The 15,725-nt window shown below is 39.1% G+C and overlaps 1 protein-coding gene across 2 annotated transcripts in view; it reads left to right on the top strand.

The window, feature by feature from the left end:
* CDKAL1 (CDK5 regulatory subunit associated protein 1 like 1) overlaps positions 1-15,483 on the top strand; it is a 390,007-nt gene extending 374,524 nt beyond the window's left edge. For both annotated transcript variants that reach the window (XM_057424394.1, XM_057424393.1), the window contains one exon: positions 14,567-15,483. In XM_057424394.1, the coding sequence (XP_057280377.1) occupies positions 14,567-14,773 (207 nt within the window). In that variant the 3' untranslated portion in view covers positions 14,774-15,483. The remainder of the gene's footprint in view (positions 1-14,566) is intronic.
* Positions 15,484-15,725: the final 242 nt, after the last annotated feature.

Here is a 15,725-nt window from a genome sequence, read left to right as displayed (position 1 = left end):
ACAAATGCTCTATTTTGGATTGGGGTGACTTGGAAATTTTTGTGAAAAAAACTTTTGATGGAACAGAGATGTGTAGTCAGTATATTTAAGCTCTTTTTGCCAAAACAACACATAGCTACAAAAACTACCTATGCATAATATTGACCAGATGGATTTCTGGTCCTCAAGAAAGTGTCTTGTTATCAGGACTAGAAGAGTTTTTATTAAATCTCGTCCTTGTTTTGACATGATTTCAAATGTGATTTTAAGTCATTTCAGTCAGACTGTCTGTGCTTTATCTTACCCGTATGGGAACTGTTTTGCAATTCTCACATGCAAAATCTCTGATAAGTGCAGATAACAATTATAATACAAAAAGGATGGCTGTGAATATCCATTTCTGACACAGATAGTTTTTTCTAAATACAAGAACTTTAATTTGATAAAATAATGGATGTAGTGCTTAGAATGACAGGAATTCTTTTCCTCTTTCAGCTGTTCAGCATGTATCTCTGTCCAAAGAAGCATTAGTTCATTATTTTTTCAGTGAGGAGTGCTTAAGATTCTGTAGCATAATCAGAATTTGTCACAGAACCACAGGGGAAAACCAGATGTGGAGCTCTTGATAGCTGGAAATGAATGAATTAGAGTTACACTTGGGAGAGTATCTTGTGTGATAAAAAAATTCTGTTAAGCTTTAATGTAGAGACATGAAGCATTTTAAAATCCAGACTGATCGATTTGTTAAAGACTAGATTAAGCCCCACAGTTATTATCCTGTGGGTTTGTGTTTCTCACCCCTATAGACACCATTTATATGTTTGCCATTTTCAGGACATCTGTTTTATTTGTGTTTATCTCAGATTTTCTTAAATTCTATTCAGGAAAGCAGTGTATTTTAGTATTACCTATTTTTAGGAAAGATTTTACAGATTTCAGAGAAGTAGAGATGATTGAAATTCTTTTCAAAGATTGTGAATCTGTCATAAAACCCTAACCTTTTCCTGTAGGACAGGGCCTACAACTACTGTGTTCACCTAGAGAAAAAAATAATAAAACCCCCCAAAACAACAACAAAAAAACACCAAAGAAAGCAGTATTAAAATATTATGGGTTGTGTGGAATGTAAAGTGAAGTACTCTGAACTGAAACAAAAAAAAAAAATAGAATTTCAGTTCCTCTTTCCTATGTAAATGCCAACTGTATTATGTTTCAGCCTTTAATTACATGCTTATGCACTATTTTCACACACATACACATGCAGATTTGTTTCCTTCTGTGCACAGAGCTGAGACTTCATTTAGAATCAATTCATAGAATCATTTAGGTTGGGAAAAGACCTTTAAGATCATTAAGTCAGACTGTTAACCTCACACTGCCAAGTACACCACTAAGCTTTGTAAAGCGTTCGACACTGTCCCACACGACATCCTTGTCTCTAAATTGGAGAGACATCAATTTGATGGATGGATCACTCAGGGGATAAAGAACTGGCTGGATGGCCGCACGCAAAGAGTTGTGGTCAATGGCTCAATGTCTGGCTGGAGATCAGTAACGAGTGGTGTCCATCAGGGATCGGTGCTGGGACCGGTCTTGTTCAACATCTTTGTCGCTGACATGGACAGTGGGATTGAGTGCGCCCTCAGCAAGTTTGCCAATGTTACCAAGCTGTGTGGTTCAGTTGATACGCTGGAGGGAAGGAATGCCATCCAGAGGGACCTTGACACGCTTGTGGGCTGATGCCAACCTCATGAAGTTTAAACATCACAGGAGCAAGGTCCTACACCTGGGTCGGAGCAATCCCAGGCACAGCTACAGGGTGGGCAGAGAAGAGATTCAGAGCAGCCCTGAGGAAAAGGAGTTGGGGGTGTTGGCTGGTAAGAAAATGAACATAAGCCAGCTTCAGTGTGCGCTTGCAGCCCAGAAAGCCAACCGTATCCTGGGCTGCATCAAAAGGAGCGTGACCAACAGGTCGAAGGAGGTGATCCTGCCCCTCTACTCTGCTCTTGTGAGACCTCACCTGGAGTATTGTGTGCAGTTCTGGTGTCCTCAGCATAAAAAGGACATGGAACTGTTGGAACAAGGTCAGAGGAGGGCCAGGAGGATGATCAGGGGACTGGATCACCTCCTGTATGAAGACAGGCTGAAAAAGCCTGGGCTGTTCAGCCTGGAGAAGAGAAGGCTGCGTGGAGACCTCATAGCAGCCTTTTTTTATCTGAAGGGGGCCTATAGGGATGCTGGAGAGGGACTCTTCATTAGAGACTGTAGTGACAGGACAAGGGGTAATGGGTTAAAACTTAAACAGGGGAAGTTTAGGTTGGATGTAAGAAAGAACTTCTTTACTATAAGGGTGGTGAGGCAGTGGAATAGGTTGCCCAGGGATGTTGTGAATGCTCCGTCCCTGGCAGTGTTCAAGACCAGGTTGGACGAGGCCTTGGGTGATATGATTTAGCGTAAGGTGTCCCTGCCCACGGCAGGGGGGTTGGAACTAGATGATCTTAAGGTCCTTTCCAACCCCAACGATTCTATGATTCTATAAGCCATGTCCCCAAGTGGTACGTCAGCACACCTTTTAAATACTTCCAGGGATGGTGACTCAACCACTTCCCCTTCCCTGGGCAGTCTGTTCCAATGCTTTAAAACCTGTTTGGTGAAGTAATTTTTCCTAACATCCAATTTAATAAACTGCTTTTAGATATTTTTCCTGTTCATTTTTTGTTGTGTAATAGCACTGTTATTTGCTACATGCTGTTTAAACTTCACTCTCAGGGGAAGTACTAATTTCTTTCTAACCTTTCCTGTGAACCCCATGACTAATTTTCTGAGTGCTTCAGAAATAGTAATAATTTTATGTTTACATTATCCTCCTGAAATGCAGCTTTTGTCTTCCCATTTTGGAGATGAAGGCAAGACACATATTCAAAGTATCTGCTAGAAGGTTAGTCTAGTGAACAAGTCTGATAGTGGTCAGTTTAAAATGCTTGGAACTAGATACTTAACATTATTAAAATTCTCTAGCATGTGTTTAAGTTGCAGTGGTGACTGTTCAGCATATAAGAGAATTTAAGTCCAAGGTATGAAGTCTCAAAAAAAGGAAAGTAGAACTTATTACTTCCTGGTTAATTCCAAAAGAACTAATTTTCTTTTCATGAGCTAGCCCTAAGAATTGTTAGACACAACCTGATAGAGCACACCATGTAAAAACTTTGTGGGAGAAGACTGAGGTCTCAGCTGAGAATCAAATTACCAGTATTTGAGCATGATAGGGTACAGGTTTGTGTTTATGCACTTCAGTCCTTTACAGACACAAAAGTTGGTTGTCTAGTCAGACCACCCTCTGAATGATACCCGTGCACTTCTGAGGGTAGATATTCATTACAGCCTGTAGATTGGATAGTTACTGTTCTTTGATGTCTTAGAGCGCCAGGGTGCTATCATGATTATCTAGCATAAAATACATAGCAAGCCAAGAAACGTTTTTCTCATGTAATCTTTATTGTGGAGAAGGGCTGACGAGCCATTTGTAAAGACTGGGGATACAGAGATTGTGTTAGAGCGGTTAGGCTTGCTAATCACGGAAAGTAACCATTGCTTGATGTTTCCATGAGAGAGTCCTCCATTAACTGCAGTTGAACTTGACTGAGTGTGAAATTAAAAAGGAGACTCAGATTTCAAGACACTCCCTTAGGTGCTCGTAAGTATGCTAACTGGCAATGTGGGAGACCTCTTGAAACAACTAAGGATACTTAAAGGAAAAAGGCCATGACAGTATGAAAAGAAAACCTTTGTATTATCACTGAACCCACAAAGTTGGTCAAGATCTGTCACATTTTATTAAGTGTTAAATGTCAATGACAGCATTGAAATGCTCCTTTTTGCCAAGGTCTGATTCCAGCTGGAGTTGATGAACATCTACAGTGCCGGGAACTCTTTAATACTGGGTGGAAAAGGCTGTGAAAATGCAAGACATTCTTAGGAACGTACATATTAAGGTATTGCCTAGCTTTAAGAAAATGTATTTAAAACTTAACAGAAAGAAAAAAATTTAGAGGCTATGTTGGTGTCTGGTGCCAACTGGAATCTGAGACAGGAATTAGAGAGACCCGATTGCTGGCATGCATTAATTAAGGCACTGGAAACACTTTAATTTTTCTTTGTCTTTTTACCTGTAAAATGAGGGAGGCATATAGATTCCTACCTACTGGTATGGAATTTGGAACTCTGGAACATAGTATCACTCCTAAATATTTAAAAAGCTCATTTTATACCATGTTTATTATTGATGTTAGAGTGTAATGATGTTGCTGTATTGTTTGTCTCTGTGATTATTGTATAATAGGATGTTGAATTTCCCCTGGAACTTTCCACTTGTAATGCTTGGCTCTGTAAAAATAAATGAAAACACCATAGATTCAGGATTAAGACATATTCTAAGATATAGGGGCAGGACTTTCCCAAGGACATGTATATATATATGTGTTCCTTCTACTTTGCTAAGTATGAAAAATCTTTTAAAGCTTTTTCCTGATTTTGAGATAGAATGTCCCTTGATATATTTATTAAAGTTTTCTTTGCAAATAACAATGGTTAGAAAGGCTTTTAGTATTTTATGCCTTCTACCATTTGGGAGTATAGAATTCCCCTTAAAGGTAGTATTTTAATGTATACTCAGAGAGTTCACTTCCATGTAAAAGCAGTATTATTCATTTCACTGTTGGTAGGAGAATATCATTCAGTTATATTGTTGGTTCTTGTGGCTTGCATATATGTTTTCAGATCTAGCTATTTATTTTACTGAGGTACTCTTTCTGATGGGAACCTTTTGTCTTTGCCTGTAGCTACTGTTGACCTCCATATAATTGTCATTGTTATTTCAAGATTTAAAAGGGAAGCAAAAAGGTGATGGTCTCTAAAAGCTTGGGCGATAAAAGAAGTGTCTCATATTTCATTTAATAATCTCATCTATAGAACAGTCTTGGAACCTTCACATACTGCTGGCACTTTGTCATTCTTTCATCATTCAACAAAATAATCTGGGAAAATTATTGTATTGTAAACACAACTTTAAAATACTTATATAAAAATAATCTTACTCATAGAATAGATAGGGTTGGAAAAGACCTTAAGATCATCCAGTTCCAACCCCCTTGCCATGGGCAGGGACACCTCACACTAAACCATGTCACGCAAGGCTCTGTTAAACCTGGCCTTGAACACTGCCAGGGATGGAGCATTCACAATGTCCCTGGGCAACCCATTCCAGTGCCTCACCACCCCTACGGTAAAGAAGTTCCTCCTTGTATCCAGTCTAAGCTTCCCCTGTTTAAGTTTTAACCCATTACCCCTTGTCCTGTCACTACAGTCCCTAATGAAGAGTCCCTCTCCAGCATCCCTATAGGCCCCCTTCAGATACTGGAAGGCTGCTATGAGGTCTCCACGCAGCCTTCTCTTCTCCAGGCTGAACAGTCCCAGCTTTTTCAGCCTGTCTTCATACAGGAGGTGCTTCAGTCCCCTGATCATCCTCCTGGCCCTCCTCTGACCTTGTTCCAACAGTTCCATGTCCTTTTTATGTTGAGGACACCAGAACTGCACACAATACTCCAGGTGAGGTCTCACAAGAGCAGAGTAGAGGGGCAGGATCACCTCCTTCAACCTGCTGGTCACGCTCCTTTTGATGCAGCCCAGGATACGGTTGGCTTTCTGGGCTGCGAGCGCACACTGAAGCTGGCTTATGTTCATTTTCTTACCAACCAACACCCCCAACTCCTTTTCCTCAGGGCTGCTCTGAATCTCTTCTCTGCCCACCCTGTAGCTGTGCCTGGGATTGCTCCGACCCAGGTGTAGGACCTTGCTCCTGTGATGTTTAAACTTCATAAGGCTGGCATCAGCCCACCCCACAAGCGTGTCAAGGTCCCTCTGGATGGCATTCCTTCCCTCCAGCGTATCAACCGAACCACACAGCTTGGTAACATTGGCAAACTTGCTGAGGGCACACTCAATCCCACTGTCCATGTCAGCGACAAAGATGTTGAACAAGACCGGTCCCAGCACCGATCCCTGATGGACACCACTCGTTACTGGTCTCCAGCTGGACATTGAGCCATTGACCACAACTCTTTGCGTGCAGCCATCCAGCCAGTTCTTTATCCACCGAGTGGTCCATCCATCAAATTGATGTCTCTCCAATTTAGAGACAAGGATGTTGTGTGGGACAGTGTCGAATGCTTCGCACAAGTCCAGGTAGATGACATCAACTGCTCTACCCCTGTCCATCAGTTCTGTAGCCCCATCATAGAAGGCCACCAAATCAGTCAGGCGGGATTTCCCCTTAGTGAAGCCATGCTGGCTGTCACCAAGCACCTTGTTGATTTTCATGTGCCTTAGCGTGCTTTCCAGGAGAATCTGCTCCAAGATTTTGCCAGGCACAGAGGTGAGACTGACTGGTCTGTAATTCCCTGCATCTTCCATTTTTCCCTTCTTAAAAATAGGGGTTATATTTCCATTTTCCAGTTGTTGGGAACTTCACCTGACTGCCATAATTTTTCAAATATGATGGCCAGTGGCTTAACAACTTCATTTGCCAGCTCTTTCAGGACCCACGGATGGATTTCATCAGGTCCCATGGACTTGTGCACTTTCAGGTTCTTAGTGATCGTTTAAAGAAGAGAAAGCTGGAATCCTGTGGAATGATATCTTGTAAGACAGGCCATGGTATGCACACTGAAAAAGATGGTATCTAGTGTTATTACAAGTAAATGTACATCCTGTAATTCATTGTAATATATTTTCAAAACCATGAAGCCTGTGCTGGTGATCTCTAGGAAGCAGATTTGTTGGTTAACCAACAAATTACCAGGTAAGAGCTCAGAGCAAGTACCTGCCATCTCTGTCATAAAACTGTGCTATGCACAAGGAGACAAATAGTGACAAATCCTCATCATGAATCTGTCCATAGGTTCATTCTTCATTTCAAGTCATTACTTGGAAGACTGTAACTTTTGAATCACACTTTTTCTGCTTAGAAGATCTCTCAGTTCTCCTGTGGAATACCACTTGCATGTCACTTGTTTCTGTCATAATGATTGACACCCCAGACACCTCATTACAAAAGAAAATAAAAGGTAGCTCAGACTCTAGACATCGCACCTATTTTTCACAATGTTGCTTCTGACCTCAGATGGCAGGTTATTTTGACAATGCAGTATTTCTGTAGGGGGAGAATACTGAGTTACTAAGTTAATAGCAGCAGAAAATACAAATACGTAAAAAAGAGTCAACTCCTGCCTGGAAGTTTGTATAGGTAAATACAAGGAAACAGGCTAAAACAAATGAGTATACTGGAAAGCGGCACAAGACTGTGTTTTAAACATTTTGGAAGGATTTTTGGCTTATGTTTTCTTAATCGGTTATTTCTCTTCTTTTTGTTTTTTTTCTTAGTTGATCTCTGATTGTTTCCCTCCTCCTCAAAGTGTATATCAAAAAAGAAGTAATTTAATAAGCCCCAGATACTCAGCCTTCTGTTTGCCTTTTAACTGCATTGTGAATTTTGAGGGTTCATTGAGGCATAATCCTTAAAGACTGTCCGGGTGAGGAAAAGAAGTAGTTAGGTCTACCCATAGGTAAGAACATGGAAAAGAGCAGAGAGATGTCTGCCAAGAAAAATACTAATGGAGCCTTACAGTAGTGGTGGAAAGTTCCGGTACAGTAACTTGCAGAGAGAATTTATTTCTTTTATACTCTTACGTAGGAATATTAAAGTTTGAATTTAATTTTAAGGTAGGGGGAAGAAATTCCAGAGTTGGGTCTGTGTGACATGGACAGAAAGTCATGATACAGTATGTCATTCCACAGTGTGTTCCTGTTGGCATCTCTGCTTCTGTTTATTAGGAGAGGTCGTATGGTCAGATGATGCAAGTGAGAAGTATAGGGAAAAAAGTACAGATAGGAGTAATCAAGGTGAGAGGTAGCTGAGTAATGGGAAAGATGCTTTTTCTAATCTGCCCAAAGGGATCAGACGGATTATTCAAGTGTTACTAGGAAAGAAAAAAGATTTTGCTAACTTGCTGTGTAGGTCAGGAGTAGGATCTCCGCAGGTGATGACAGACCTGGAAGAAACTATCAGATCTGATGCAACTGAGCTTAAGGTCAATCAATCTTTCTGTCCTCCCATTATGCAATAGGTTTTATGTTTGTATTTAGGAGCTGTTAGGAGCATTGCTGACCTGACTTGACTGGGTCATTTGTAGCGTTCTTACTATAAATTAAGAATTGGCAACTGGAACAAGATCACATAGGGTCACAGAGATGGTGAGGGGCTGGGGCACTTGGCCTAAGAGGTGGAGGGATCAGGCTTCTTCAAGCCTGGAGAGGAGGCTGTAAGAGAAGCCCCCAGTGTCTATGGGAATATTATTGAGAAGACTAAGCCAACTGCTTCACAGTGGTGCATGTGGGAGGACAAAAGACAGTGGGCATAAGTTGAATAGAGAGGTTTAAACTGGCTATGAAGAGAAACATTTTTCCCATGAAGACAGGCAGTGGAACAAAGGCTCAGAAAGACACTGGAGTCTCCATCCTTGGAGGTTTTCAAAGTCCAACTAATTAAATGTCTGAGCAAACTAGGCCACAGCTGACCCCTTGAGCAAGAGGATGGACCAGATGCAGTCTGAATTATCCTAGGATCCTATGATGGACAGTAAGACAGTTTTAGTAACTGATTACAGCTATTTGCAAGATATTTTCATTAATTTATTTTCTTGCTATAACTCCAGTGATAAGGATTTGGGATTAACAGAGTAAGAATAATAATCATTGCTAAGACTCAGAACATTTGTTGAGAAATTAATAAGAAGCCTGTATTTATCCTTCAGTTCTGTCACTTACATATTAAAGCGTACAGTCACATATCACACACAAACACAAACGTACGTATATATGCAAACAAAAAGAAGAAACAGTATGAAATTCCTTTGCAAAAGTTTCTGGCTGTTTTATTTATTTTTCCAATGTTTCCCTTTTCTTAAAAAGGGTAAGTAAACTCCTTGCATATTTGGAATCAGTGAATTCCTAGGAATGGTGTACAGCTGATAACATCCGACACAACCATGCTTGTAGACATCATTTTCTCTTTAAAATGTAACTGTGTGCACTCACTGGAATACATGGTGGCAGGGATGCTTCTTATGGGAATTACTGTGTTAATTCCATTAGAAAAAAATACTTTGTACACCATTTATTTTCTACTCTAAGATCAACATTCCACATTTGCAGAAGGCTGGTAGAATTTCACATGTAATAAGTCAAATGAGCTCTCTTAATGCCTACAGAACTAAATGCATTTTCTGGATCTATTCAATAAAATTTAATTTACATATTTTTTGGATGTGTAATCTATGTGACCTTCAGTAACTGTTTGTTTTTTAAATCTGAAAAATGCCTCCAAAGTGTAATAGCCCAGAGTTTCAAATGGCACAGTAGGATATGTAATGCATATTTTAACATGTTTTCTTTTAATTTGTCACACAGACTTGTTGTGCGTGATTATATAAAAGTCTGTATCTTTAAAGCCAGTAGTACAAGTGTGTAACATGTACTTGGTGGGGCTAAAAAATTCAGAAGTCTAATTTATCTTGAAATATGCTCAGTCAAGTAGTTTTTCACAGCAGTTAGCTAGCACTTCAAGCTCTAACAGTGCCCCTGAGCCATAAAAGAAATTTGCATGTAAGAAATGTTTTGAATCTATTAAAACCTCAGCTCAGAGCTAAAGAGTTGCTCTCATGTCTTTGTTGACTAACATGAAGTGAGATGTACAAAAAGCTAGGCTGTGATCGACAGATGCCAAAGCTTAGGTTTTGATGTGATTATATATTTCTTTCATGCACAGCGGTTTAAGTCTGGGACTGCAGCTTCAGAAAGACAGCAATCAATGGGTCTGTGCAAGAGTGCACAAAATATATTACTCCTGGCAGTCGTCAAGGCAGAATTATTCAGAAAATAATCTGAAATGCATTTGATCATTCACTGGATGGTTTAATAATTTATATTATACCTTATTAGCAAAGTCTTATGTTTACTTTGTGGCTGCCAAAACAAGATGAAAGGCTGCCTCCATGGAAATACAAGATGCATACCTCAAAGTGTCTGTCTTTGCATTTCAGTTTGATAATTTCCCTTCCTCCCCTCATTTTGATTAATAGTATATAGGTTTAAATCTTATGGTACCTTTTCCTTCATTCTTAATAAGAGCAGTGCTCCTTACTAACAAGTCGACCAAAGAGTTTATAAAGAAATTAGTATAAACACAAATTTCTGGAAACTTCTTTACTCTAGGATTTCCTCCAAGTATTTTTTAGGAAATGAAGCTGTGGATTTAGTTCTGAATTCCACTGAACTGAATCATTATGCTGATTTTCCTCAGTCTTGCAGCTACGAAAGTGTAATTTCTGAGCTCAGCTTAAGAAATTGCTGCACTCTGACTAGTAATAGTGTATGGTAAATATCACCATTTATATCAGTTCGGAATATTGCAGAAATGTCTTGAAGGTTTCCTTGAAAAGTGAATGCACTGCCAGTATTTTATCTAGAGATACACATAAGGACCTTTCAGAATTAATACTTCTATGAAGTGAGAGCACAGGGAGTGGACCAGTGTAACTGCTAGTTCAACACATGCAGTCTTTGCCTCCACCCAGTTTTTTTACACCAAAGGTTTATAAAAGAGCTCTAATAAACTTAGTTTTCTGTGGAGAACTCCCCTCCCCACAAAACATGAAAGATCTTTTCTGCAGGTGTGTTGAATAGCTCTTCCAAGGCACAGTATGTAGAAAGCTTTAGGGAGAAAACATATAGGGGAGGATCTTGGAATATAGCTCTACAGTACTGCAAATCCTGAAGCTCTTGTAATTTGCTTTGTCTACCCTAGAAGGCTTAATTTTAGTTTCAGTTTCTGTAAATTCATCCTCTCCCCTCTTCCTCTGTGCATACAATATGTACTACAATATATACTGTGTACTTTACCTGAAAATTAGCTCCTCAGACACTACAAGATTTTTTGCCCAAATGAAAATATATATATATACAGTGTTTTTCACTAGCACAGCTGGTAATATAACATTTCTATGTTAGTAAGAACTGATTATATTATAGACAGGCATGTCACTGTTGTCCAGAATGCAGTGAGGGCCACTCAGCCCTCTGCTCAGGCTTCAGAGAGCGCAAGAACGTGGTCAGCTTTGCAGGGCTCTTCCTCTTCCTGCTGAGTTTTGTTGCGTGTCTTACAGAGCTGCACGACAGATTCTTAGGAAGAGGCCTCTACCTGCAGGTGTCTCCGAGAGATTATGCTGGTTTTAAAAGCTGTCGTAGGAATTGCAGGGGACACAAAGGACTGCCATATTCTAGAGGAGCCTTTCATTTGCAGGGAACCAGATGTACCCTTTTTTACAAATATGTCTTCTGTGACAGTAATGACAGAAATTTTCAAGGAAGCTCGTGGTATTACCCACGTGTCAATGTTGCAGGGCAGAATTTGGGGGCAAATGACAGAACAGCTCTTAGAAAACATGGATCAGACAAACGTATTCATTGTTTTTCTTGACAGAAAGTCTTTGGCGGGATCATCTGAATAGACAGACGTTATTAAACAGTAATGCATTAGTGGTTTAAGCAATACTGTGAAGTACCTCTTAAAGAAAAGGGCCATTTTCGTTTGCAAATTGCGATCTTTTTGTCCATATAAGAACACTTTAATCCATAACAAAATTTGCAAAGAATGCAGGTTATCAAGTTAATAGGAGTAGTATTTCATGAGCAGGAGGAGGAGGAGTATTTAATGAAAGCAAAACTTCTGGTTTAAATTGAGAGTCTTTTATGTGATCTGGGATACTGCAAAAATCAAAAAACTTTTAGCAATTTAGAAAATGTGACTACCAGTAGAAGAGAATGCATCTGAATGCAGAATATAAGCTAGAAGGAAAACAAAAACGTTGAGAAATTGCAAGAATTGTGCCTCCAAGCCAGTAAAGTTTCAATATTAGTAAAATACTATCAAAGATCATCTACAGCAAGAAAATCAAAAATTAGTTTACTATAACAGTATGATCACCTAATTTATGGGAAATATGATGAAGTAAGGAAGAAAATGGGCCTCACAACTTTACAGGCTGACTTCCTCAAGTGAAATACCACTGGGACAACTGGCTGTGGCATTCCCCTACTGCCTAGTTCATATGCGTCACATGTGGCAATAGAGGTTTAAGAAAACAATGTGGTATCAAAAAAAGGTATAAGATATTCATGATCAAAATGAGACTATTTGATTTTGTGTTGGAAAACGAAACCAGAAAAAATGTAAAATAAATCGAGCACCAGTGAAATCACTACTGAAAACTACTGCCCAGGAACATGAATGAATGCATGAAAGTTACAAAGTCATTTGTGAGGCACTGGCCCTTTTTATCAGTTTTCTAAGGGATAGCATCTAGTCTTGTACAGCTAAATATTCAGGACTTTACTGATTATCAAGCTATGTAGAAATATTTAATAAGGAGTTGGGAATCTTCTGGTTCTAGTCAGCCAAATTTTAGGTATGAATCTGTGAAAATTAAGTATCGGAAGAACTCAGTCTTTGGTTGTATTGATATTTTTACAGCCTTATCCATTCTTTTAAATCACCTTAGCCTTAGTGTTAATGTACCAATGATACATATAAAAATGGTCATGACCATAAATTATATGTGTTAGATTGGTTGAGATTGTGAGACCTGCAAAGAAAAAAAAAGGCTTTATAAATGTCTAGAACGAATAAATTACAAATGAGTTTTGATTAATATATAAACCCTCCTTAATATACTGTACAGTTTCCAGTTTATTCTGCAGGCAAAGGTTAATCAGCTTTGATTTTGAGGGATAAAATAGCTGTAGCCAGTTACTTAAATTTCATATGGCTTAGAAATAGATTGTAATTAATAACTTCACGATACGAAGCAGCTTTGTAGCTTTTGATGAAGCTAACATATTCTGTACAAGACTGAAGTTATGGAGTAGTGTTGTTATTGTACCTTTAACTGTGGAGAACTACACTCCAGTTTGCTTAACTGCTTCCTTTCCTCTGTTTACCAGGTTGATGGTCTTCTAGGTGCAATATATATAAGAAGTCATCTTTATTTCATAGGTCACTTGTTCAGTAACCCTTTGCCTGTGTTAAGTGTGCTCTAAATGAACAAAACCTCAGATGTTAGAATAGCACTTACACCAGGCTGTCATTTGTCCCTTTGATGCTTACTTACCTAACCAGTAGTAATCATTATTTTCCTTCTACAATTACTATAATGGAGGTGATTCATGAAACGGAAAACAGGAGGTAGTTACAGACAGTTTGAATTGTGCTGTCACATTTTCATGGACAGGCACCTTCCTTGGAGCTTTGATATTTCTTTGAGTTTGCCCAGAAATACATTTGGTGAAAGAAGGAGTTGGACATCTGGACTGTATTTTCATGGGACCCTGCTTCAGCTGCTTAGAAATACAAAATTATCCAGATAGATGCTTTCTGGGTCCCTGACTTATTTTTATGTGAAGTGGGTTGGTGGGGGGCGGGGGGGTGCAGTGGAGGAAAATGGATTAACCAAAAGCCTGTTATAACTGGAAAATTTCAAACCAATTAAAAATCCATCTGAGCTCAGTTGAATTCCTAAGGGATTATTGAAATGGAGAAGAAAAGAATAATGAACAGAAATACTGAATGTTGTGATGCAAGATCATTACACCTTTGTTTACTTACACCTTTACCACTTAATACCTCTTGCAAATGTCATCAGATTTCAGTTTTAACAGATGTTTTTACCTTTGAATATCTACAATGCTGAATTGAACAAGGCTGCAGGAGGGAAGAGTTCCTTATTCTTTCCACTTGGATTTTCTGCTGAAATAGTGATTCAACATCTGTAACTTGTGCTTCAGTTAAAAGTCCTCATATTCTGGGGGATCTTTGTGCTTGCAGTCAGGTTGAGAATGGTAATGGCAGGCACAGCAGGGAACCTGGATTCAATATGCTGAATGGAAGGTGAGTGTTTTAGTACAGCTGCCTCCTGAGGGTCAGAGGAAAGGAAAAGCCCTGTGGGAGGATTTTCAAGCACCGCTGAGCTGGCATACCAGGAGATGATGATTGACTTTAGAAGAGCCCTGCTGTGCAAAGGATTGTTGTGTTGTGGTCCCCTTTATCACTGGCTAGACATTTCTTTTGAAGAAGCCAAAAATGGGAGAGTAGTGAGATAGCAGAAAAAAAAAAAAAATAGAAAAAATTTATCATCAAACAACTCTCTGATGACATTGAGGTCTTGAGATTTGTTTCTGTTGCTAACAGCTTCATTGATTTGGCAGGTAACTTCATTAGAAAGACTGACTTTGGATGGCATCGGGAAGATTTCTGTATAAAAGCTGATGACCTGATGATGATGCAGTGATAGTTGAATTGTTGTTTATCTTGGAAAGGAACATTAATTTGAACCTCAATATAAAGAGGAGATTGTATTTGGTATGTACAGTCAGAAATACTTAACACAGTTGCAATCTTAATACGTGCATTTCTTCACAGGAGTTCAGACATGCACCACAGAATGGCACAAACTGGAAAGCTCACCCTTCTGCTGAGATCCCAATGAAAACACCACTCGGCTCATGGATGGCTTTGCAGCTCCCATGGCAACAAGAAGGAGGTGGACTGAAGATCCTGTCTGTCAGCCTGGCTCTTCTGGCAGCCCTTGTTATGTTTTACTATGGTGGAATGAAAACAGAACTGTGAACTGAATGAGGGTTTTATGAAAACAATAAAACTGCTGTTTAAAATCTTCAAAGGAAACATTTTTGCCAACAACTCCTTTTCTTTTTTTTTTTTTTTGTTAAAAAAGCTATTTTAAATTGAGCAATAATTTGTACTCACCCTATGCCTTTCCTGTCATTTGTAGGAGGGAATATTAATAACCCCTAGGGAGACCTCTCTTGCTAAATTTGAGATCCTTGTTTGGCAGAACAGTTTGTTGCATCTTTCTTCCTTTTTTTCTAAAGTGGTGCAATGTTTGCATTGCTTACTCATAACTGCTGTAGCGGGTAAAATTGCATGTAGTTTATGAGAAATATTTCTATTGAGTGATATTGGTGATCTTTTATGGGCAGAACATTTAAAGCTTTCTTAAAGATTTTGCTTAGTGCAGTTATGGTTTGATATGTGTCTTTTTACATTAGAATCAAACTGCTGGGCCATTAAAGTTTGTCATTTGTTGCTGTTTATTTTGCTGTCATGTCTGAAAGAATTTTTGCCCTGCTCTTTTGCCTCTCTCAAATTCACAATGAGTTACTATGCTGTGTTAATAGAATGAGAATTATTTTTTACTTATAAATAGTTTTAAAGATACTGCTTTTTTTATCATTGAATGGTAATATGGAGTTCTGGTGGTAGAGATCTGTTAAAAGATGGATTTAATACTATATAGATTTAGTGTAATGCTCAGAGAACTACACGAGTCTTGTATTGGCGGTACATTGTATTGTGCTGTGTATAAGACAATATTGCTCTGTTAGTGAGGAGGGTACATTTTACACACTGCAAATTTCTGATTACTTTCTTCAAGGCATTTTTGTCATGACAGGATTTCCATACATCTTGAGATTGTGCTGGTCAGCCAGGAACTGGACTCTGTCCAGCTCTTCTCACAGCTGACTGCATGATATTGTTCATTCGTTCGTGCATTGTTGCT

The sequence above is a fragment of the Pezoporus wallicus genome, unplaced genomic scaffold (genome assembly GCF_028554395.1).
Source record: "Pezoporus wallicus isolate ANWC-B61680 ecotype Strahan unplaced genomic scaffold, APGP_CSIRO_Pwel_v1 contig_5485, whole genome shotgun sequence".
Classification (NCBI taxonomy): Eukaryota; Metazoa; Chordata; class Aves; order Psittaciformes; family Psittacidae; genus Pezoporus; species Pezoporus wallicus.
The sequence above is the reverse complement of the archived record's forward strand: the minus strand, read 5'-3'. Positions and strand labels throughout refer to the sequence as shown.